This window comes from Opisthorchis viverrini, assembly GCF_000715545.1.
Source record: "Opisthorchis viverrini unplaced genomic scaffold opera_v5_192, whole genome shotgun sequence".
Lineage (NCBI taxonomy): Eukaryota > Metazoa > Platyhelminthes > Trematoda > Opisthorchiida > Opisthorchiidae > Opisthorchis > Opisthorchis viverrini.
In genome coordinates, this window is record NW_008751852.1 from 990,184 (window position 1) to 1,014,883 (window position 24,700).

A 24,700-nucleotide genomic window follows, 5' to 3' on the forward strand; every position below is an offset into this window, starting at 1 on the left:
GGCAATGAAGCATCGGTCTCAGCACAATGTTCCTGTCTTTGATGATTACGATGATGATGAGTGGTTAGAGCGCGAATTTACTAACAGGAATGTCCGCGGTTCGAACCCGACCTCTGAGTTTTGACTCCTGCCTTGGCCTGGGTAACCTGGCAATATCCCAGTCCCCGTGCTACTTTCGGGTGGCATGTCAGCTAGGCATCGAAAGGATGTTACAGCTGATCACTTCTTTTTCGAAGGCTAATTCATCTAATCCCCTTCAACACAAACACTGGAGAAACTCAGCGGACCTGAATGGAACATAGACATCGGCCTGCCGTCAATAACAGAAATTCAGCTTGAGATATTAATCCTCAGGATTGACAAGGCACCTGGCGCGGATGGTCTGTACCCCGCGTTCTTCACAGTAGGTGACAGGGTCTCGATGAACGGCAGATATGGAGCGAAAACAGAATACCAGTGAATGCAGTTCATCGACCGTCATCCCAGTTTTCAAAAAGGGCGCAAGACCGTAATGCGAAAATCACACCTGGCGCGGTCTGTACCCCGCGTTCTTCACAGTAGGTGACAGGGTCTCGATGAACGGCAGATATGGAGCGAAAACAGAATACCAGTGAATGCAGTTCATCGACCGTCATCCCAGTTTTCAAAAAGGGCGCAAGACCGTAATGCGAAAATCATCGTGGCATTAGTATGGCATCCGTCGCATCTAGGGTGCCTTCTGGCATTATTTTGCGCAGGTTGGTCGATTATCGAGAGGAACGGATTCGTGAGAATCAAGCTGGATTTCGCCCTGGCTGGGGATTCATCGACCATATCTTTACCTTGAGACGAATTCTTGAACAGCGCCGCTCCTCCAAACGTCCCATGTTGGTTGTTTTTCTCAAACTAAATGTTGCTTTCGACTCTGTCGATCGTCAGAAACTTTGGCAGTGTCCGGTAATTAAAGGCATCCCTTCGAAAATTTATATCCCTAATGAGGGCACTGTATGCAAACTTTTATGGGTGCGCACAATTATACATCAAGCTTTCGCCATAGTTCACTACGTCTAGTGGTGTAAGACAAGACCGTCCTCTCTCACCTTTCCTGTTCAGCCAATCGGATCATGTGGCTATCAGTCATCTATGGTGAACCTCAGTTAACGATTTCGTTCCTTCTGGGTACACAACTTAACTCAGATAATCCAATTGGCTCAATTGCCACTTCTCCCGGAATCAGGCCTGTCGAAGCACAGCTATTCTGTTGATCACTTCCGAGGAGCTTCAGTAGCTCAATACCCCCAAGTTGATCTGACTGGAAAGCCGCTCCGTACTCCTAGTCACGGCAATGAAGGTTGGTTAGGAAGTGAATGTAGGAAAGTGAAAGTTGCTATGCTATCAGCTTTTAGAACACTGTCAGAGCCATCCGTTCTGACAATGAGGTCATCAGATCTTTTTGTTGCCAGGACAGCCATACCAGGATCTAGCAACTATGGTGGTGGATGTAGATCCTTCAAAACGCCGGATAGAGGACTGTCACGAAGGGTCTGTACCTTAATGCACGGCTTCGCACTGCAATGTGGTAATAACTGAGCCTCTCATACCAGGTTGGTCAATGGGTGGAGGTCTGAGTGACAGCCTCCTGGTTGGGAGTTGTAACATTGTGGCGACTCGTTCTTGAAAAATGTAGACTACTCCGTCGCACTACCTTGAAGCATCGGTGTTGAACACTGATGTGCTGTTGGTGATGATGATGACTACTCTGTCGGTCTGACGATAATCACCGCTTTCTTACCTTTTTCGAGCCAAGGGCTTTGGTTGACAACCCTAATCGTCTTCTATCTAGGTGTGGGCGCCCTGGCAATATCTCAGTTCACGTATGACCATGAATTGCGCGATCACAAATGACTTCACACCATATCGGCCATCGCTTGGTGTCATTAGTCGGATCACCTTACCTGCTGCAAACAGCAGGGTGGATAAATGAAAACAGGCTTTTGCTAACGCCTCCCCTTTTTCTCCTTCACATATTCGTTCTTCTCCCCCTTACTCTCTTCCTAGGATCATCTCCGCAGACCAATTCTCAAAGACTGACACCCGTTTGTCGCCCATCGTCATTAGCTGCAACATTTACGGTTAACTCAGGCGCCACGGCCATAGACAATTATTCTTCAAACCCTGATACTCAATTCATCTGACAGCATTTCTGGTCCGTAAAAAATGTCCAAGCTTCCACTTCCTTCTGATCTGTTTTCAGCTCCCGTGTATCTCGCCTCGTACGTTGATCTGAAAAACCGCCCCCAATCAGTTGCACGTGAGATGGGCAAACTGCAAAAGTTGGACAATCGAATCCAAACTATACTACAAAATGGCATACAATCGAAACACCGAACAGTGTTCATCATGGTGGGTAACAAGGGACAAGACCAAGTAAGAAGTATCCTTTGGTTGTCAACCCTATTTCTCCTCTCCAGGTTCCTATCATGCACCAGATCCTCAATTCCTTATTCAACAAAGGACGTCTGAGCCTTTTATGGTGTTACAAAAAGGAGTTGTCATTTAGCACGTAAGTGTTCCTCACCTCAGTACATTCTCATTTACGTAGGCATCGGAAGAAAAACCTGAAGCTGCTCAAGTTGGTTTATGTCGTGTTTTTAATCTTTGTAACCAAAAATGTTTAGTAAGAAACGCAAGGCTGGCGTGACTAGTGACGCCACAATTTTCGAGCAGTTCATTTGTACCACCGATATTCGATGGTGCTACTACCATGAAACGGACAAGATTCTGGGTCAAACCTTTGATATGTGCATTCTGCAAGATTTTGAAGCGCTTACCCCGAACACACTGGCACGGACCATCGAAACAGTCAGTGGTGGGGGGTTGATTGTTTTTCTCCTCAAATCGATGGATTCCCTTCGACAATTATGCACTATGGCAATGGTTTGTTTCCAGTATTTGATGGTCTATTTGTCCTATTCAGGATGTTCATTCACGCTATCGAACCGAAGCTCACCAGGATGTGGTTTGTCGATTCAACGAGCGGTTTCTCTTGTCTCTCACCAGTAATTCGCGATGTCTTGTCTTGGACGATCGTTGGCAGGTACTACCCTTATCGAAGAAGGTCTTAGCTGGATTACAAGCAGGCAGACAGGCAACAAATTCAGTTCCACTGACAGCGGAGCAACAAGAATTGCAAAAGCTGAAGGTTTGTGCTTCCTTCTGCCTATTCCTGCCTTTTGCTTCCAAGTTCATAAGACTATTTTAAGAACAGTAATTTTGACGTAAATGCTGTTGTATGTCCAACCCTAATTCTACCCCTTTATTAGTTAGTCATGCTGGAAATCGCAAACGGTCTAACAGTTGGCCGCTGTATGATTCTGGGCTGCACTGCTACCTCACTCTACCTGACGGTTACTACTCACAGAATCTGGTCGGATGGCCTTTCCTGAGACAAGCTCCCCTTAGGAAGGGTTGACTAAATTCATAGTTTTCTGTAGCAGCTAAGTAACTCACTGTTGAATTAAATGTGGAACCTTTTTTAAAAAAAACCTCGGCTTCTCTTGTCTAGGCTTCGGCAACCTGTCAGTATCCAGCCCTCGTGCTTCCCTAGGGTTGCATGGCAGCAAGGCACCAGAAAGGTGTTATAGCTAAACCTGTACAGGGTCAGCAAGCCGTACAAGCCCTTTTGCGCTTCATTTGAGGAATCCATCTACGGGACATACGGCTCACCAATATATTCCATCGTTGCCACCATCTGGAATAAAGGTCCGACACAGGTGCACTCAAAACTCGAAGGTTGCCTTATGGGGTTTAAGTACGGACTGCGCAGTTGCCAAATAAAAAGACGGTGAATTTCTGATAAGTAAACCAAGGTTTTCTTAAATGTGACGACACGTCTCGCTAGCCACACACACCCGATGGATTTATGGGGCTTATGCATAATCCACGGATTGGTTCACTCTAGTGTATCATGTTTCGTGTTTTCTACTACACTGAACCCCAATGTTTTTTGAGGGAAGTCCATTTTGAAACCGTTTCTTGAGTAGCATCGGCGGGGTACATCGGGTGCTGCCATGCCTCCTGGAAGAAGCATGAGGACTGAAATGCTGTCAGGTTAGATAGGAACAATCGAGTTAGTTTCAAACCCGACCGGTAAGTTCACGCCTTGATCGCCGAGCTATCTCGAACTCATTCCTCCAGGTTTTACAAATTTTGTATCTTTGTCACTGACTTTACCAGAAAAAGTGTAAACAACTCCTTGCTTGCGTTTACTGTCCGTGTGATTTCTGTGCCAGTCATTAGTATATCTTCGTAGACCAGATTTTTACGATTTATAATCCCTAAATAAACGATGGACAGGATAACTGAGTCTCATCATCCGGTCCTTCCAGGACTTCAGTATTATTAGTAATCGTTCGATTGTAACACTTTTGGCAATTAGCTGCCATGTCACCTGAAGAAAGCACGAGGGTTGAGATACTGCCAGGTTGCCCAGGCCTAGACGTGGCAGTCGAGTTGCGGGGGCTGGGTTCGAATCACGGACCTCCAGGTCAGTAAATTCGCATGTAAATCACCGTTCTATGCCGAGCTCGAAGGACCTCAGTTGTGAGACAGATATTCCTCTAGTTATCCACCGTGATGACAAAGTCCAACACAACCCGTTTTTCGAATCCACCGGTATCATAGACCCTGAGTCTGGTTTTGTTGGCATCTTGGTCCGAACGCCTGGAATAGACGTGAGGAGCGTGTGACCGTCACTTGATTATTATGGGAATACGTGTGGGAGCTGTTTAGCTTTCTTGACCGAAGCGTGTTCATGCGTTGCTATGAACGCACATACAGAGACATGGGAATAGTGTGTCACTCAGTTCTATGAGAGTGGGTGCAAAATATATTTGGACTTGGTTCATACGTTTGACTCCATGATTAGGGTCATGTGGCCCGGATGCATGAATTTGGAGGCCAGTGACTGCCTAGTCGCAGAGGTAGTTCTCACACTGTCTTTTTTAATACCTAATGAAAAAGTGACCACATAATGATCGATGATGCGCGCTTTTGCCGAAACTCCTCAACTCTTTACTACCGTCCAATTATTTTCGAAACGCTCTGTTATTCTGTGACATTAGTTCGGTTTCATGCGTTTGTTCCCTCCGGGTTTCTAGGTATCCTTGGCCGAGGACGGATCACCTTTTGCGCCTTTGGTCAAATTATGCGTCACATTAGACCAGGCTCGAGGTTTAGTTCAGTTCTGCGCCTCGGTCGCATCTACATCCCAGGCGGCCTCGGTCCAAACACAGACAGTGACAAACAACAAGTCTGTAGCACGTTGTCTTCTCAGCGCCGTCGGTTCCGCTCAAGCTCAAGTGGAGGCTTCGTCTTCAATTGTGATTGTTACCGCTAGTCGAGGTCGAGGAAAGTCAGCCGCCCTTGGACTCGGTCTAGCAGCTGCCATCGAAGCTGGCTTGCCAAACCTCTATGTGACGGCTCCCAGTCCAGAAAACCTGAGCACTCTGATGCAATTTGTCGTTCGTGGCTTGACCGCCTTCGGCTACGAGGAACACCAAGATTATGCAGTGACAAAGTCCACCGATCCAAATTACAACCATGCAATAATTCGAATCGATGTGCATCGACAAAACCACCGCCAGTCTTTAGTCTACTTGAGTCCTTGGGAGCTGGCCAGTCAGATGGGAGGGATTGGGAGTCAACAGGCTGATCTGGTTTGTATCGACGAAGCGGCTGCAATCCCGTTGACCCTGGTTCGTCTGATCATAACGGGTCCGAGATTAGCGTTTATGGCATCCACGGTTAATGGGTATGAGGGCACGGGGCGTTCTTTGTCCCTCAAACTTATCAAACAGTTGCGTACGGAGTGTCGATTGTCCGATACCACAATACGATTACAACCGAAACCGGTCTTACCGGGTACAGTTTCTAATCCAAAAGTAACGCAGCCTTCCGGCAACAAGGAAGCAGTACCGGTTTCGCTCGGAAAGAGTTTCCGAACAGGTAAGGTATTTAGCATGAACCGTTTCGGTTAAAATAATGAAAAAATTTCAAGGATTTTCTTGGGGAAAACGGCTGAATAACGCTCGACCTAAACTCGCATCAACACTGACATCTAACGATGTTTACTTTAGTATTCCTTCGCGGAAACACTGGTTTCAGCTAAGGTGGCCGGAATCATCATCGTCGCCATCGACAGCATGACATCAGTGTACAACACCGATGCTTCACTGCCGTACAACCACGATTTATTTGAAAGCCTCATTGTAAAGAAAAGAGTAAAGGTGGACGGGGGAGGGACTTAGTGTTAGCTTACCACAATCATTCCGAGGTGCCTATACCTCCAGACATTTACTCAGGCCGGAATAGTCACCACGTTTTTGCTGCCCAAGAAGTGAAGTACGGAGAAGTAATCGACTGAGTCAAAAGAAATAAAGTCAACAGGACAGTGGCGTGCCGGGATTTATAGAATCTTCTTGACAGTATCTCGGAGAACCTGATCAAGTCAAGGGGTAGTACAGGAGGGAGCTCTCCAAACCGAGACATTCCGAAAAAAGAGGCTGATGAACAGTTTGAAGAATATAGATGATTCATTTTATGGAGGATGACCTCTGTTTTTGCCATCGTTAGCGCAATGAGTAGTGAAAAATTTTTGGTTTTGAGTATCTGCAACAAACGTCCGGTCAGGAAGCGAAGTAAGAATGTCAGCACTGTTTGAGCACTCAGATCCCCAAGGAAACAGTTCACCAAGCCTGGTCCACACATACTCGAACAGATGCGAATACCTTCACATTCTGCAAGTACAACACCCAAAGTGTTGTAACCTTTTTTGGACTTTCGAGCATTGGAGAAGTTTTGCGAGACGCTCAACGATGAGTTGCATAGATCAGCTGTCATATTGCTTAGTAAGCCACTCAACATACACGTCAGATAATCAGATGTACACCTTGTTCTTATCTGAGGATTTCTTTTAGTGCGCACATCCCAGTGTAATTGTAATGAAGCAGTAAAGGTGGCTGTTTTCATAACGGATTGATATATGTGCAGAAAATACTACTACTTAAGTGGATCAGCAAGCCGTTTTCTTTATACACAAATCACTCTTGCATGGATAGTTTCGTAATAAAGATAATTTTGGGACAGAGCCATTTCGGTCTTGTGTAACCACGTACACTTTGAGCCGTGCATCATTTAGTGTCTGTAGTGAATAGGTCGCAGCTGGTGGAGACACTGGTGAGCTTTACTGCACTCAGCCTCATTCTCTGCTGCATTTTGGTTCAAGCGTAGCTCGTCCTCATGAGAAGAGCAAGTTGAACTGCACAACGGTGGTATTTCATCCGTATTCGCTTGGTATCCGCCGATGAAGCATTTGTTGCACTACCAACAAAAAAAATTCATTACTCCCTCAATTTCCAGCCGACACATCACGTGTTCTTTATGAGGTCACTTTGAACGAAGCTATTCGTTACGCGAACGGTGACCCGGTGGAAGCGTGGCTAAACGAACTGTTATGTTTGGATTGCGGTTCCTGTCTGATGTCAGATGTGGGTGGCAATTTGGATGCCTACTACCCCCCGGTGGATCAGTGTCAGCTGTACTACGTCAATCGAGACACTCTGTTCGCATATCACAAATCAACCGAGATTTTCCTTCATCGCTTGATGGCACTGTACGTGGCTTCCCACTACAAGAACTCGCCCAACGATCTTCAGCTTTTATCCGATGCTCCGGCTCATCATATCTTTTGTCTACTTGCCCCGTACAACCCAGAATCTGGAAAGGTTCCGGAAATTCTGTGTGTGCTACAAGTGTGTTTGGAAGGTCTCATCAACAAAGATCGTGTCATGCGAAGTCTTTCTCGGGGATTGCGTCCTTCGGGTGATTTGATACCCTGGACAATCAGTCAGCAGGTAAGGTTATCTATTTTTAGCTGTGTTGGGCTCACATTTGCACCTACGCTAATCGCCAAATATCAGTAATATATGGGTCCCCATTCATCGTGTATTCTATTACCGCTCCGCCATCTTCCCTGTGAGCGGGTAAGTAACTTGGTATAATTTCACCGGAAAGGTAAACTCGTACTACTTTTTTACGTCAGCAATCCAATCGCAGTGCCTGTGTACGCTCTGACGAACGTCACTTCTCTCATCCCAGTTATCCATAGACGTTTAGTCTTCCTCATCAGTATCGTCAATAGGGTTTCTGTTGTCTATTTTATCCAAGGTCGGAGAGTTCTCGAGTACCTTCTCTATTCTAAATGTCAAGTCTCTACAACTTAATTTTGTTAGTAGCATACCTGTTCCGCATTATCGTCACCTCACGTTCAATTGAATTCCTCACTCTTTCTCATTAGTTTTGCGATCCCAGTTTTGGCAGTCTGTCCGGTGCACGTGTCGTACGGATCGCCACACATCCGGAATATCAGAACCTTGGTTACGGCACACGTGCTCTGAATTTACTGCATGACTACTACGGTGGAAAAGTAGTAAGTGCTGCGGGACAAACATACTTTTTCCTTCCTTTTACTGTCTCATTCATTGATCCGAAAGTATTAGCTGTGGTATATCCATTGTGTTCACAGCTATGTCATCTTTATTGAAAAGCTAATGTAGGTTGTGCCTACAGTTGCGGAGTTTGTCAGCCTCCAGGTTCAGGAAAATCTGTGGCACCGGTGAATTGAATTAGAGAGGAACAAGTTCGTTCATTCTACCTTTGTTCGGCCATGATTGTTTTGACACACTTACAGAGTCGTTGTTTATACACCTACTTTGATAAGTCGCTGTATGAAAGACAGATCGGAAATGTAGCAACTTGAGTTGTGACTTATATACGTGTGCACATTGTTCCAACCTCATGAACTCATGCCAAATTATTGTTTGGTGATGAACATAATCTTGCTAACCTTTCACATGGCATAATCAAGTCGGCTGCTCCAACCGTAAGAAGAAACAACCTGTATAATCATCTCTGAACTTACTGGACTGAGAACATTCCACATTTTTCATCTTTCGACCGGTTTGTTCGCGCAAGTAACTGGTTCCAAACATCATCGATTTTGCCACACAATCATCATCATCGACTGCATAACATCCGTGTTCAACACTGACGATTCGCTGTCGTAAAACTGTGATTTATTTGTAAGCCTTATTGTGAAGAAAAGAATAAAGGTGAATGGGGAAGGGACTGGCTTACTGCAATCATTCCGAGTTGCCTACACCTCCAAACACTTATTCAGGAAATCTGGATAGAAACTGACAACAAGAACGCCACTGACATCGGTTGTCAGCCATATCTTGTAGCGTTGCTAACCAGGCGGAGTGAGGATCACGCAGTTCCGATCAGGGTCGATAACACGTTACAGAGGATAACCAAACGAATGATTGTCACCAAAGGTCCTTCTCATCTTCATTCCCATCCGAAAATCAATCCCGATGGTGTTTCAGTAACTCGTGAAAGTTTACAGAATTCACGAACAAAGTTTCCGATTTGCAGTTCGCATGATATCCCTTCCTCAATGCTGCGCCAATCACGAATCGTAGCGTTTTTTTTTCAGAAGCTTCAGGCTTAACTGATCTAAATCATCTGACTGACTTACTAAAGATCTATCAAGGTCAATCTCGATTTGTTTTTGTTCTAAACATTATCTTCACTCCAGAGTTCGTAAAATTCCATTGGAAGTTTGCCGGTACTTAGTCATGAAACAAGAATCAGCAGCAGTCTTATCGGTAAAACTTTGGGACTAGGGTGCATCGGATCGGACGATTTTCACTTCACACCTCTCAGGTTGGTAGAGCACAATGTACGGATATGGGATTCGTCTAATGAGTGTATTCATTGTGTATTTACGTATCAGTCTTTCGGGTGTCTACATGAATGGACACACACAAGCTGATTACAGTTAGTTTCTTACCCCAACAAAGTTCTTTATACCGGTCGTGGGCTGTCGAAGAGTTTCCAGCAACCTTGTGAGTAGTTTCCTTCATGAAAATATACTGCGATATCTCGAATATCGCACCAACTGAAACATGAGACGGCCTGTGTGCAGCACATTCAGTTGGAGAACATCATAAACGAGAGATTCAGTTGAGTCTCTCGTGAAAACCAAATTGATTCGCAAATGAGTGTATTCCTTGCAATTTGGGTTCAAGTAGATCATAAGGTTGACGGAAACTCGGGGACTGCGTCTATCTGGTGAGCCCAAAGAAGGGCAAAACCGGTCGTGGGCTGTCGAAGAGTTTTCATAGTTTCCTTATGAAAAAGTTCTTTATACTTCCTAAAAGAGTTCCCCTGAGTTTATTACCCTATGCATGCCATGAACTTATCGTAGTTATTCCATACTACCAGCTTTCTATTCAAAACTATAAGTGTTTTATGCATGGAGTCATATGAATGCCAACTGATTGCGGCCCGTGTTAGTCAACCTCGCGGACGGTTGTTTGGACATCTCTGGTCTAACCGACTCCAACTTCAGTTTTAGGTCGTGATTTGCAGGCGTCTCACATACATTAGGATAAGATTGATGAAATCCAGAGGAGACGTGTCCCCAAGATGGGCAATCGTCCTGTCGTATGAACAATTTTTGTTTAACTCAAGTTGGCGCATCATGAGTTGGGCTGTTCTGTCGTCATATGCCTCATAAATTTTGACTAGGTCTCACAAATGCAACATTCTGGATTATACAAGAACATCATGCACCTGGTCAGTGTTGTATTCAGCTTGTGCCCGTAACACAACACCAGACGCCCTCAGCTGTCCATAGTGACTTCACAAGCTACTGTTTTCAGTGACTACTCGAATTTTTTAAGTAGCAAGGAATTCCCGAATTTCGGTACGTCGTTTGCTTCGACCCTAGTTCGCGTATGCTGGCAGTAGAGAGCTTTTGGACGTATAAGTTTGAATTTTCTTCTGTAAGTGAAGCCAACTTATGTAAAAATCAGAGATTTTCTGTACAACCGTTTAACTATTGATTAAGATCAATAGTGTTTGTCCCTGGTACGGTTAGGACGCTATCCCCCCAACTAGGGTTTTGAATACTCTTGTGAGTAGCAGGGTACAATTGCTGCATTTTTTCAGTATATCATTTGAACGCCCTACGTTTAAGTTGATAACCGGACTGGTCCGTCTGCACTTATCTATCTGTATTCACTCTTAACTTTATCAGGCTGTTACTTTTTGCTACTGAAACCAGTATTTAGAAGCTTTCAGTCAATACTAAGGGTGTCGTTAGAGTCTCTTTCCCAGTTTCGTGTTAAAAATTCATCTACAGACTCACATGGGTAGAGTATGCCTGAATCAGCTGATGTGTTCCACACATGGATTCCTCTTGCTGTTTCTTTCCGAGGATCCTTAAAACTTACGTTAGCTTGAATTTTTATTGTCATACGTCACTAAACGTCGGGAGTGTATGTATTTTCAGTGTTTGTCAATGGTCCAACAGACAGCACGCCTGTCTGTTTTGCTTCTACAGATACGATCTATCTCTTTGGAAATGGTGGTGTTCATTTTATATGAATACCGTGGACAACTTTTTTTCTGTCGATGCGATGCTCTAAAGTTTTCCTGAATCGTTTTATCGTCTTCTAGTGGAAGCTTTAAACATTTGACTCTCTGTCTCATTCGTGACTCCTCCACATTTGTAGAAGTTGCAGCTGCCTGACACAAGTGAAGAACTTGACAAGAGTTCAACGAGTAAAAATTCTTCCTCAGTTGAACGAGAAGAAGCAATGTTGGTTGATGACGACGAAGAGGAGGATGAAGAGGAAGAGGAAGAACAGATTGACCAAATCAACTCGGATGAAGATGCGGAGGACCTTGAAGAACCTTGTGATGGAGCTACTAAATCCCCTGGCTCACGTTTACTAACAGAGTCCATCGAACGACGCGGTCCCAGCAACCTTCCACCGCTTTTGAGCCGTTTGAATGAACGAGCTCCGGAACCGCTTGATTATATTGGCGTATCTTTTGGGGCGACGCCGAGTCTTTTACGGTTTTGGAAACGTTCAGGTTATATTCCAGTCTACCTACGCCAAACGCTTGTGAGTAACGCTCGTAAAATTTATGGATGATGTGTATAAGGCGGTTGTAACCGGCTTTAACGCCTCATACGGACGTGCTACGGCGTAGTCGGTTCGATTGGTCCGTAGGCTTGATTGTTCGTCCCTTCCGATCAAGCCTAGCCGACGGTGACGAATCCAGTACATAGTACAAGACGTTATAAGATGTGTACCAGGAAGCCAAAGACTAACGTTCAATAATTTGGGTATTTTCCTATGTCTGTACTGCCTCTGACTTACAGTTGGTGGCGAATCTTCCTTCACTCCTCATGATTCAACGGGGCCCCACTCTTTGTTTCCAATACTGAAGTACTTTGATATGAGGAAACATCGTCCTGAGGAGCTTGCTTTAATTTCTGACCAAAACGAAGTCATCATTTAGACGCCACGGTAAAGGTAGTTTTTCGGCGGAACACACAATTTCTGCTATAGGACGCCAGAAAATAAGCAGAACCTCAAAGAATGCCGCAAGAAATACCTCGCAATATGCGAGGCTCATGACGGGTGGTGCGAGGAAGTTCAGTAATTTTCGACTGAATTTTCATCAATTATGCTACAGAGCCCAGAAGCACTGTACAGCTGTTTCATCCTTAGTGGGGACCATTTGCGGTACGCATCTTACGACACTCCAGTAGGTAGTATGGAACCCGTGACATCCCGACAAGTAGTTTGTGCACTTTACCGCGGTGCCACGAGTGGCTGATCAGCTGCGTGGTTAGCTTGTACTTAGGCAAGATCGGACGGTAGGTTCGGGTGCCTTGTCCAATACAGTCCAACCGAAACAATAAAGAGACTCTACAGGTCAGAGTATAAACGCCCTGCTAGCGGAAGATTCATCCTACAGGTTATGAATTTACTGAGTTTCGCATGAGTTTGAAAAACTGTTGACTTTGACGGGTCAGAATCAGTCTGGTGATCGGATGAGTGTGTGACACTGTTACCCTACTTAGGGGTTGGAGAATGACTTCGATGCGTAGAATGTGTACCTTGTTCGTTCACTACGACCCTGCTTGCCTGAGTATGTAAGCCGAGTGTAACTTTCCATTCGGTTGTCAGAAATTCTATTCCTCACCCGATACCTGTAATTCGTGCAAACAAACAGGTGCTTAGCCCACGGAGATTTCTTATTTCGCTTCATTCGATAAAAGTGCATTCACTGCCGGTTGCGCGCAAGGCGTGTATTGGGCTATCGTACTATATCATCGCTGTTGCTATATCGGAAGGTTTAAGTCACATTAGAAGGCAAACAGATGTCGTAAGTTGTTTCCCTTCTCTTACTTTCTTCACTCTCCATCCTTTATCATTTTTTCAATACTCCTATTTGCAAACTAGGTTTGGAGATTCGGCCAAAATTCCCTCGAATCCTTCTCAACTGAACAACGTTTCAGGTGGAACGATATCCAAGGTATAGAGATGGCTTTTGTTTCATTTGACACCACTCATAATGTGTTCAAGTACAAAATCAGGCTGATGGAACTTCGAGGACTAGACTCATCTGATGAGTTCTAAGGAGGACGAAACCGGAAATCCGCTGTCCAGACTTTTCATCGACTTAAAAGGTGTATTATGGAAGCTCTTGGATTTCTCGAACGTCGTTTCAACTGAAACACGTACAACACATGTAGTTGGAGATTCAACTGAGATTCGGTGCTTTGCCGCCAACACTGAGTTAATTTGTCCCGTTGTTTTTTCAAATTACCATCCAACTTGTTATGTACTTCACTTCTTGAGACGGTAATGCTCTATTGTGAGGTCTGATGAGATCAAGCCGAACGCGACTTGGGAATGCCGTAGTGACAGTGACATCAGTTTTTCTGTTACGACTGGTGCCTGTACTACTGTTGTGTGCTCAGGATCATAAACGTAGCCATTAAGACTGGAAGACATTCACCGTCTATGGAACAGCGTCCTAAGCTGCTAAGGATGGTCTTCAGGAGGAACTGGCTGTTGCCGACAGATGAACTTGGCTTCTCCCCCAACCCGACGTGGTTAGACAACATTTCGCATGCTCCGCTGAATTCTGCCCTCACAACCGTCTTCTGAATGGTAGCAGTCAAAAGATAACGACCCGACAGTTTTAACCAGTAATATCTTCAATTAGAAACCCTGGGACGGTACGTATTAGCGGTCACATAGTCGAGACCGTCCTGTTATCAGATATATCGCCTTCGGTGCGTGACTCTTTCCTTCTTGATTATAACTTCTGCGCGTCTATTGTCCGTGGGTTGGGCCCATCGGAGTGGATTGCTGTCGCAGTAATCGACTGCAAGAGGCCCACACACACGTATCCATCACCGCAAACAAACGGTTTGCATGATGTTCCTCATAGAACTTAGGTTGACTGGTTGTCTCTAACTTTTGTGTGACGATTTGCTATTTGGGGCACCCGCAGTGGCAAACGGAGATTTCCTTCAGATCGATCTAGCGGTGTTGAGATGCATGTACGCTCGCGTTGGCGTTCGAAGAATTCTGCGCTAGCTCTACCATTTTCCATCCTACAGAATGAACTAACCGGGGAGTTTACGTGCATCATGTTGAAACAACTCAACGAATCATCTGTTTTCAGCCAAACTGAAAATTGGCTATGCAAGTACCATCAAGGTAAGTTGTGTGCAGTCATTTTGGTGGCTGTACCGTTTCTTCCATGATTTTCGAGATATTTCTTCGTTTATCTTGGTTGATGCTAGGATGGTCTCCATCCTTTTTGTTGCAAGCAAATCGCGGTTACCACAGTGACGGTGGACAGACAAAGACTGAACGGACCTTTTCGTAAATCAGAATTAAGTTATCCTAGTAAAGCGGAGATAGATTTGTACACTAACCGTCGTTCCAAAAGGGCTTAGAGAAACGAGTGGAATTAAGGTAGATCTGGTTCCTGTTGGTTTTGGGTCTCAGGACTGGATAACTTGATACACATGAATTCTTGTCCAAGTTGTCCTTTGAGTGCATGTCAGCTATCTTGGCTGCTGTCCATTGAAATCTATCGAAGCGGTTGAGGGAGGCAGACCCTTATGGGTTTTTGGATTTCAAGGCAGTGCCGGATTTTACGGCAGAAACCGAGGGATTCAGTTTGAAATACACATTGACCGCAGATTGGCTTGTAGTGATGTTCCTCAGCATAATAATACCATCTGCGCAATGGCGCTGCCTCAGGGGCATCAGAGGTGTGCCTTTGAGATCGCATCCACCTGCGTCCGGACCGTGGTCAGGGTGGCCGAGCGGTCTAAGGCGCTGCGTTCAGGTCGCAGTCCACTCTGTGGGCGTGGGTTCGAATCCCACCCCTGACACCCCTTTTCCGTCCTCTGTAGCCGCGTAGCGCGGTCTTTTAGCCAAGCGGCTACAAGAATTCCGCTCTGACGATGCGAACGGACCAACAAGTCGGCTCACATCCCTGATCTTTTGGGAGATTTCAATCCAGCCTATCGGGCAAACCAAGCTTGTTGGTGTGTGGTCCACTCATCCGCGGGGGATAGTTGCGCAGATTCCCTTACTGTCCTGCTAGTCTACACTCGCATCAGTGTCGTGCAACCGAACTTGATTAACAGGTAAATACGGGAAATTCTCAGGAATTTCATACTGACACCAGTATCAAATGCTTCGATTCGCACTACTCACTATTTATAAGTAGTTCGTTTGTAATATGTTAAAGTTCCGGCAGCTCTGGTGCAGTCGGTCTGTTCAGTAACCCGAGCGGTCCCCGTTGGCCCAGTTGATTATTTCGCTTGGATTTTTAATTGAATACTTATTGAATAGCTGCGCGTTTTTTAATCTCGAGTGTGAGTTTTCACTCAAAATGCCAGTCCGCACACGCGGGCATAACCTGGTGTTTGGTGTTTGACGAACTGTACGTGAAACTCTCGTACATTTTATTATCGTCTCCCTTAGGGCCCAGTTTTGTACTGATCTCCGTGCCCTAAAGGATACTAGAGAAACGTTTTTTATGTTGATGTGGATTAACTATTTCTGATCCCACAGTCTGAGGCACAATTTCCTCTCCAATATCCTATCCTTCTCTTCACTCCCCCCTCATTAGACTTTGTCCATCGGTTTGTATCCCTTTTGCCCGGATGTTTCCGTTACATGGATGCCGCCTATGCCTTGGAGCTCGTCCACAACAAGGCCACACGGTATCTGGCTGGTCAAGGTAGGTGATCTGACTTTGCTTGTTTAACTTAGCAACCAGTACACCATACACCTGGGACCAGAACAAATTCTTTCCTTCATGAACGAGAGGAATGTGTCATCCATATGCTGCTCTAGACTGTTTGTGGGTTACCGGTTAGTCTTGAAATACGCTCTGGCGACACGTGACTGTCTCACAATATATCTAGGAGGGGGGGTGCAAGGACAGCGTTGGAAATCCCATAACTTATGGCCTCTACGAACCGTAATTAGGAGCTCACAAATAGTCCACGGAATGATTCCTTAGTCTTCTTCGACATGATAACATCGATATACTCATGTTTAGAGCTTCTGGGACGTTAAAATCCCAGGTTCTGGGCTCCTGTTGGGATTTATACTTTTGGCAGATGTAGTTCGATAGCAGGCTTCATTCCATCTGTCAATGGCGATCGGTCTAAGCGCAGTTTTGCTGCGAAGCTGGTTGCTTTGTTTCTGGATGATGGTGGCGATCATTTTGCATCGATGACAGAAGAAGATGGCGTGATTCATGAAACTATCGCCACGTGTCCCCATGAACCCAGTTGCTTGATTCTCCCTCAATCAGACTTACCTGATCTCCCTACTTAATGTTTGCTAAAAGAACTCTCATTTTCTTTGGCGTTTTGTGTGATCTATCCAAAATGCATAAGTCCTCTTGCACTTCAGTGGTGAAGAGAGTGTCTTTCTCCCCCTCGTCTAGAGTTGACTCCCGACCAAGCCCAATCAGTATTCACTCGAATTGATTTGGAACGCCTGCATAACTACACAAGGTCACTGGTTGACTTCCACGTGGTTAGCGATCTGTTGCCACGACTAGCGCATCTGTATTTCAACAGGCGCCTGCCCGAAGTAAAATTGAACAAAACCCAGCAGGTTGGTGATGCTTTTACTGCTTTGTCTTACAATGTTCACGCATTTTTTGCATATAAAATTCGAGGATTTTTTCTCAAATGGTTCAGTCTTCTTTTTAGGATAGACACCTTTGACCGCGAGCACATTCGAATTCGTGTTCCCCTTCCCTAGTATTCAGCATTTCTTTGATGTGCATGCCACCTCTACTGTGTTATCCGAGTTGTGTTCAAGCTGGTATACCCTTCGACATTCGCGTAGGACCAGTTTTTCACGATAAGTCGCAAACTAATCTGCGAATCTTTCCAAACTTAGATAGCTTTCATCTGGATACAGTATAAAATGTTCGGCTGTATACGCCCAACCGTTTAAAGACAAGTAGAACAAAAACCCGAGAAGCATTTTGACAAGTACTCGAACCTTTTTGGATCATCAAATCGTTCGCAATTGAAACCACTTAGTATTCGGATGGCCCGGTAAGCTTAGCAACAGATGCGTTTAGTAGATGACTATATGAAACCACATTTTTGCGCATAGTTTGTTCCTCCGTAGCTGGATTTACTCACCAAAATGACGTGGTCCGATGGGCAAAACTTTCACCAGGCTATTCTGTCCCAGTAGAACAGACTGAATATCTCATCTTGTTCCAAACCAAGGTACTTGTACATCGCACCCATGCTCGATTTCAGCCTGTCTGTCAGGGGTAGTAACTCAAGCAGGAAATGTCCAGTTCCTTTATAGTGAAAAAAATAATGTGATTAAGATTTTTTATTTTCCGGCTCGATGTAATATAACCCCCCATTATCTTCATTGTTATTGTTTTTTTACGCTTCCGTATGTCATTACTCGTGTACCGAAGGCCCCTGTTACTGCGGTTTCTTTGGCTGACGATAGAGGTGTAACAGGAAGGGAGGCATTAGGGGTTAATTTAGACGGAGTACGGGATAAGTGTATTGAGTTAGCTTTGGAGCACTCTTCGTTCCTGTTGGAGTGGCCGGTGGAATAGCCGCGTACCGAAAGCAACACCTGCATTAAAGAACGCTATTAACGGCTTGCCTGGAACCTGTTCACCTTTGGGCTCGAGGTAGCTGATTTATTAAGGCGAAAGCTTACTGACCGGAAGGTCTCTGGTTCGAATTCCACCTCAGCAACTTAACTGCTCCTGTCTGGGCTTCGACATCCTCATGCTCCCTCCAGGTTGCATATATGTTGTTTCGAGGTACGCTCCTCTCCGTCTATGCTATGTCTTGTTTTACCTGTGGGCGGTTGTCCGCCTCGTATCTGCTTGAATGAAAACAGGTATACTTGGAAAATATTCCGCACTTGGTGCCACAGTTGTTAGTTTGCTTCAGTAACGTATACTGTGGGATGGGACGGTTTATCATGAGCTAGTTGGGCTGAAATTGTCTTCAAGAGTGAGCACCATACCTAAAGTAAAGACCGTATGACCAAAGTAACCGTCGAACTCTTTGCATTCGCTGTTGAGCTCCGAATCGTTCACGATAACTATACAATTTGTTTAGCAACATTCTCACATCATACTTTCCCTAACTTATCATTCGCGTTATGCCACAGGTCATTCTTTTGGGGCTCGGCCTGCAGCACAAGACTGTCGAGCGCCTGGCAGCTGAGTTCGGTCGCCTTTTGGGTGACAGCGGCAAAACGAGAACAGCGGATTGTAGTCGCTCCGCTGATACCGGCGTTGTCCTGGCGCAGGCCGAAGAAAAGAAGATGGACAGCACCAGTGGCCTTTCTGCTACGGCACATCGGGCTGCGCATGATTTGGATGTGCAAGACAAAACACCTGATTCTGGATGGAGCAAGCGGATAAGAGGTCTGTTATTTGTTCTCGTTCGTGAACTGGTTCGTTCATTGGACTCAGTTGTCGGTTCGAGCAGCAACTCTGATCACTCCGCCAATCCTGCGACACAGTTGGTAGCAACTTCGGTAAGTGAATGGCCGCAGGCACCTTGTTTGACTGTACTGGTGACAAAATTTGGTAATCAGACTTGGTTCAACACCACCCAGTTTTGTAGTTGATTTCATATGCAGCTTGCTGATACATGAGTCTGTTTGTTCTATTGATTGCGTTATACTTTCTTTCAGGTTGGGGGCAGTCTAACCATGACACTCGACGAATCTGGTCAAGAGCTTGAGGAAAATGACGAGGCTTCCGAGGGCGACGACGAAACCGAGAATGAGGACGATGATGACGAAGAAGTCTCCCGTTTGAACCAATCAACTCTGAATGACGCCGAAATAAACCGCCGTGCTTCATTAGTACGCCAGCTGATGTCCGAAGAGCTGACCACTGGGGGTGGTGGAGGACTGGGCTCGTTGGAGCGGTACAAAGTTCACGGATCGGAGAGCGACTGGGCTCAAGCTATTGTGGGGCACGGGTCCGACTTGAGCACCCTCAATGTAAAGCTGCCATCAACTCAAAAGAGTTCAGACGATCAGCCGTAAGTTTTTACCTTGTCAGCCACAATCCACATGAATCTGTATAGGGTTATTTGTGAGTACATTTGATGTTGTGTCAAAATGATAGTTTTATAGATGGCTCTTCGTATTTGATTTGACGAGGGAGTTCCCCTCTGTCTTTCCAACAGATGAATTAGTCAGTGTCAGGCCTCAACAACTGGCATGTTTAGTCACAATAATCGTTCATTACGTGAATATTCCTATGGTTTGAAAAATAACACAGTTGCGAACATTAATGTTTTCGGGATCTCGTCATCAGGTCAGTACATATCTAATGGTTAAAATAAGAGCGAAAAATGAAATACGCTGCGAAGATTGGTTAGTGACGTTCAACTTTCGGTGCCTAACTGCCATGCCATCCGAAGGAACCATGAGAGCTGAGATACTGCTAGGTTATCTAAGCCTAGACAGGAACGGTCGAGCTGTCGGGTTCGAACCACGGACCTTCGGACCAATAAGTTCGCACCTTAACCACTGAGCTATCTTGAGCAGTGAAAGATCTCCTTCCAACGGCTACAATGTTCTTTTATTTCTACTATTTCACTGTTGCAGAAAAAAGAAACGACACAAACATGGTGCCGGAATTGTCAAACACGCTCCACCCGGAAAGAAGAAAAAGCATTTTATTAAACAGTAATTATCATCCCGGAATGGCATTCCCGTGTACAGTAGATATTGTTGTTGATATGACATACATCCATTTGAGAATACGCCCGTTGTTGTGTTTTTATGCCAGTGGATGGTTTCGTTTTTCGGGCATTTGGCACGAAATAGTGCCCGAGTTGGATGGTCTCCATTCCTCACTTAAGTCACTCATTCAAGAGTCCCCATTTTCTTGTGATTTTTCTATGAAATGATCGATTTGCGTCGTGTTCCTACCTGATCGGTTGTCTAGATATCAGTGGCTGGTATGAGATCAGGCGGCTCAGATCACGTACAACAATACAGACATCACGTCGTTAGTTTCCACCATCGTAAATTGAGATGAAGATGTAAGGTGAATCGTGTGGTAGGCGATTTGGTAACCTTTTCCACAGAGAACTTCGATGACTGCACGATCTGTGTTTCTAAAATTGACTCAACCATAAAGTCCTTTCTCAGGGTATGTTGCATCAAGGTGTTGTCATTGTGTCCGGAGGCCAGCTGCCCTCAATAACCGATTGGATGGATGTCACGTGCGCGCTACGTTATAAACGAAGGCATGTCCTGATTGGTCAGGATGTCAGGATCTATTATTAGACCTCGGCGCCCATCGCCTCCTCACAAAAGTTCCAGCGTGACCTTGTGGAACTTTCTGTAATGAACTTATAGATACAGCTGCAATAATCTCCCTTTTACCCCATGAACGGCTGTCTCAGGCTACCGCACCTCTTGATTTACCATAGGAGGAGGAGCAGGAAGCCAAGGGCTGATATGGAAGCCGCACCACTGTCAGCAAGACACAGCACTGTGGTCAACGAAAGATGCGCTAGCAAGCACATGTATGCTAACTTATTCTTGATAGGGGTCATGCGTATAGGATTTTGGAAACTCGCCAAGGTTTTACGTGGTTTATAATTCACGGACGGCGGACAGTGCAGTCAAAAAGGAGAACGTCAAGATAGCCTTCATTTATTCATTTAGACCAAGAAGGTTCAGACGGTCGAAACATTAAACAAGCAATGCCCCTACTAAGGGGGAACTGGACGTTCTAGTTTCAGAATCTTTTGAACAAGCAAAGGCGGAATAAGAAGCCTGTCTGCTTACACTGCCTGAGGAGCACCTGTACAGATCACAAGCTTTTGCGTGATCCCCGGTATGTTAATCAACTGGAAATATGGCATGCTGTATACTTTGGGAAACAACCGGGCAAGTATATTCAAGAATCTGTACAACTCGCGGCTGGTCGAACCACGAAATCCATAAACTCAATCAGAACTGTAGCAGGTCGTTGAATGATGTAAAATAAATATAAATCGTTCAGCTGTAGTACCCTTTCGGTGCCTAGCTGCCATGCCACCCGACGGAAGCACGATGGCTGAGACACTGCCAGGTTGCCCAAGCCTAGACAGGGGAAGCCGAGAGGCAGAGGTCGGGTTCGAACCACGCACCTTTCGGTCAGTAAATTCGCGCGCTGACCACTTGGTCCATCTCCTGGTAGAGTGATGTAGGGACAGGACATCGCCAACCTTGAAGGAAAGGACCTTCTTACAGGACAATCTGAGTTCTCGATTGGTTACGGTTCAGAAGGTCCCAGGTAATGCGATGTTCAAGTTTGTTCTGAAAGATTATTCTTACGATTAATAATTGGTGATCGGCGCACACTGGTGGTGAGCGATCGCTGTTGTCCGTTCCGCGAGCATCTCCCGCAGAGATAGCTTATATGCTTGTCAACTCTTCACAACTTGGCATTCAACCCGCCGGCCAGTATAGTGATATCCGTGCTTGGTCATGCACAGAAAGCTCCTTTGATAGTGTCACTGATGCAGTTTGTTGGGGCGTTTGCAGAGGTAACGAAGAGATTTCGGATTCGGGGTTGTAGGCAACGGATAATCACGAACTAAGCCAGTCTGACTGCACGCGATCGACTATTCGCCGGAATCTAGTCAATCAATCAATAATCTAGTCTTCAGCTCTCGCGTCAACGCAACATTCACATCACGGAGGATAAGTGGAAGTGCTTCTGAGTCACTTAAGATCCGGAGAGTAAGGCGTGGATAAACTGAGCTGTCTTGGACCGTGTTTAGATGCATTTCCACAATAGATTCTTTTGTACGTGCTTCAGAGACACGGCACCCATAAATTTCTAAAGAGGAAAGGGCGTGTGACGACCTGTCCGGAGAAGATTATGGACGTTAAACGCTGTATATTTAGAGGTTTAGTTTTTCTGAGTAGATGGCTTGGACTCGACACCGAATTTTTCAGGAAAGGGCTGCAAGCAGGTGGCACTGTATTGGCATAGGTGCTAACTTAACTTGGGGCTGATAAATGAAAGAGACCAGCTGCTGCTCCTGGGTTGCTTGCGCAGATGTTATTTCCTGACTTCTAAGGCCAAGGAAAGAGGTTTATTTCAAGTACCCCACTTTGAGCCTTTGACTCAAAATTTTGACTGGCGAGACGTCAGGTATCAGGGCCTTCTTGGGGGGCCCTGTCCAGAGCCGATGACTTAATAGTGTTACCTGCTCGGATGTGGAGGCTGGCCTAACCCGAGGACATAAACAATAAGGTATAGATGTCTCATTCCTGATGCTGTCGCAAACAGCAGATGTGTTTTGAGCCACATCGAGCCTATTGCGAGCCTTAGTTCTTCAAACGTACCGTGAGTAACCAACCGCTGATCACGATCAACCTTTGGGCAATCGGAGTGTGTGGTTCTCAGGGCTAACCTCTTCTAACCCGGCCTTCCTCGGATGGGGGCAGCATTGGCGCTTTCATGAATGTGGACATGCTGGTCATTTAGAGGAAACACCTCACTGCCCCCACACCCAGGACGCTTGGTAGCACGGGGTGTCACCGACTGCTCTCCTTTGGCCTTCCTGCCATTGTTGCACTCTGTGGAACGAAGTTCCAGCCAGTTTTGACAACATTCAAGCCCCACCACTTATTGGCGGGGAAAAATATGGTACCTTGTTCAGGTGAGTATCACAGTGGTCAACAGGGACACGATATTAAGATAAAAAATGTGATGCTTATCGACTTCTAGATCCTTGAGCAGGTTAATGAACTAAAAAGTATCAAACTGCGATCTGTTGCTTCTCTTGTGATTGGTTCTAAAGGATGGCTAGCCAGTTAGCCAATACTTTCTAAGTAGAATTGAGGATACTCTTCTCTGAGACGCGGTAGTCAGCCACCAACTATGGAGAACACCGAGTTCACCGACGTTATTGTAGAAAACCAATACTCGAAAGAATGGTTTTCAAAGTTAACACCTAGACTGTTTATCAACCTCAACAGGTTGTAATTCAGATGTTCTGAAATTACTACAAAGTGTTCACCGATGCGTTGTCAGCAAGACAGGCATATTTGCCGAAACAGAATAAGCATCTGAGCATGAAATCACGGGTTCTGTTGACAGCACGCTCATTGAGCTACAACAGGTTAATTTGATTGCCGATGGCGTAGTTGCCTATTCCACAAAAGGCTTGTTATGACAGCATAATGATTCTGGTTAGAATCCGCCCCAAAATCTGATCATGAGTGTTCATTGAGCGGACCTAGAACGGAGAGCTTGTAAGTGCAGTGAAGTTCTAAGGCTTCGCGCTAGTGTATCAATCACCATCTGTAGAGTCTCTTATGTCTGGTTTTTGTCAGAATAGTAAAAAATGATGTCAATGATTGATGCTACCCTTGGACGCAGAGAGAAAGAAGTAACTTTTGAAACTGGCGAACATAGTTTTTTGGTCCAGTACTGGGTCGCTGCACAATTATGAGAATTGACAGACGAACAGCAAAAAGACAGTTGCTTACAAGGATCCGGCCGGGTAAGGAAGCCTCATCTCTGGAGGTGAGAGCTATACCAACACCTGCTTGGCCGATTTACTTCGGAGTTCGAGCGCTAAAAGTCATGGTAGAATCGGGAGAATGACATTTGAGAGGCTGACTCACAGTGGCAGAACTGAGCGATGGCACGCCATTAGTCACTTCTTTGACTGTAAATTGTGGTGCTTATAGTTGGGATCTACCGAAAAATAGTCGTCAAATGGGGAAGGGAGTTAAGAGATAAAAGAAGAAAAGTGAAAGCTGTCAACTTACACGGTCTGCTGTATGCAGCAAGTGAGGTGACGGTTTCAGACTCTGGATGTATAACGTCAAATCAAAAATTTCTCAACTAACCCCCGATAAGTCACACTAGTGAATACGGTCGGTCCTAATGGCCTATAGCCTGATTTTTATCTGAAATGACTGACTGCAACTTCCAGATGCTCGCATCTGGGCTCCGAGAGATAGCTTTCCCAGAATCTCAAGATTCCCTAAAACCTCTGACCAACGAATAGGTATAAATTCTTGAAGTTAAGACAACAAGGTTGTCCACCTATGTTCGCTCACTAAACACGCAATTTCCTGCAAACGAAGGAGTTTCCTCTCCATTGAAAATGTTGGTGAGTCGCAGTTGCCCCCATCTGCAGGGAACAGCCATCCGAAGAGAGTGTTGGATTGACCATTAAAGTTCAGTTCAATATTAAATTCCTTCGTAG

The 24,700-nt window shown here is 45.4% G+C and overlaps 1 protein-coding gene across 1 annotated transcript; it reads left to right on the top strand.

The window, feature by feature from the left end:
* Positions 1-1,176: 1,176 nt before the first annotated feature.
* Positions 1,177-20,238, top strand: T265_14448 (hypothetical protein; the record flags this gene model as incomplete). The annotated part of the gene is made up of 16 exons (XM_009173665.1): positions 1,177-1,558; positions 2,234-2,406; positions 2,451-2,542; positions 2,582-2,611; positions 2,658-2,916; positions 2,957-3,181; positions 5,139-5,985; positions 7,399-7,892; positions 8,336-8,467; positions 11,622-12,017; positions 14,537-14,636; positions 16,069-16,179; positions 16,897-17,069; positions 18,621-18,992; positions 19,152-19,507; positions 20,079-20,238. Coding segments are annotated over 16 exons (4,227 nt in total), but the record flags the coding sequence as incomplete, so codon positions are not given.
* Positions 20,239-24,700: the final 4,462 nt, after the last annotated feature.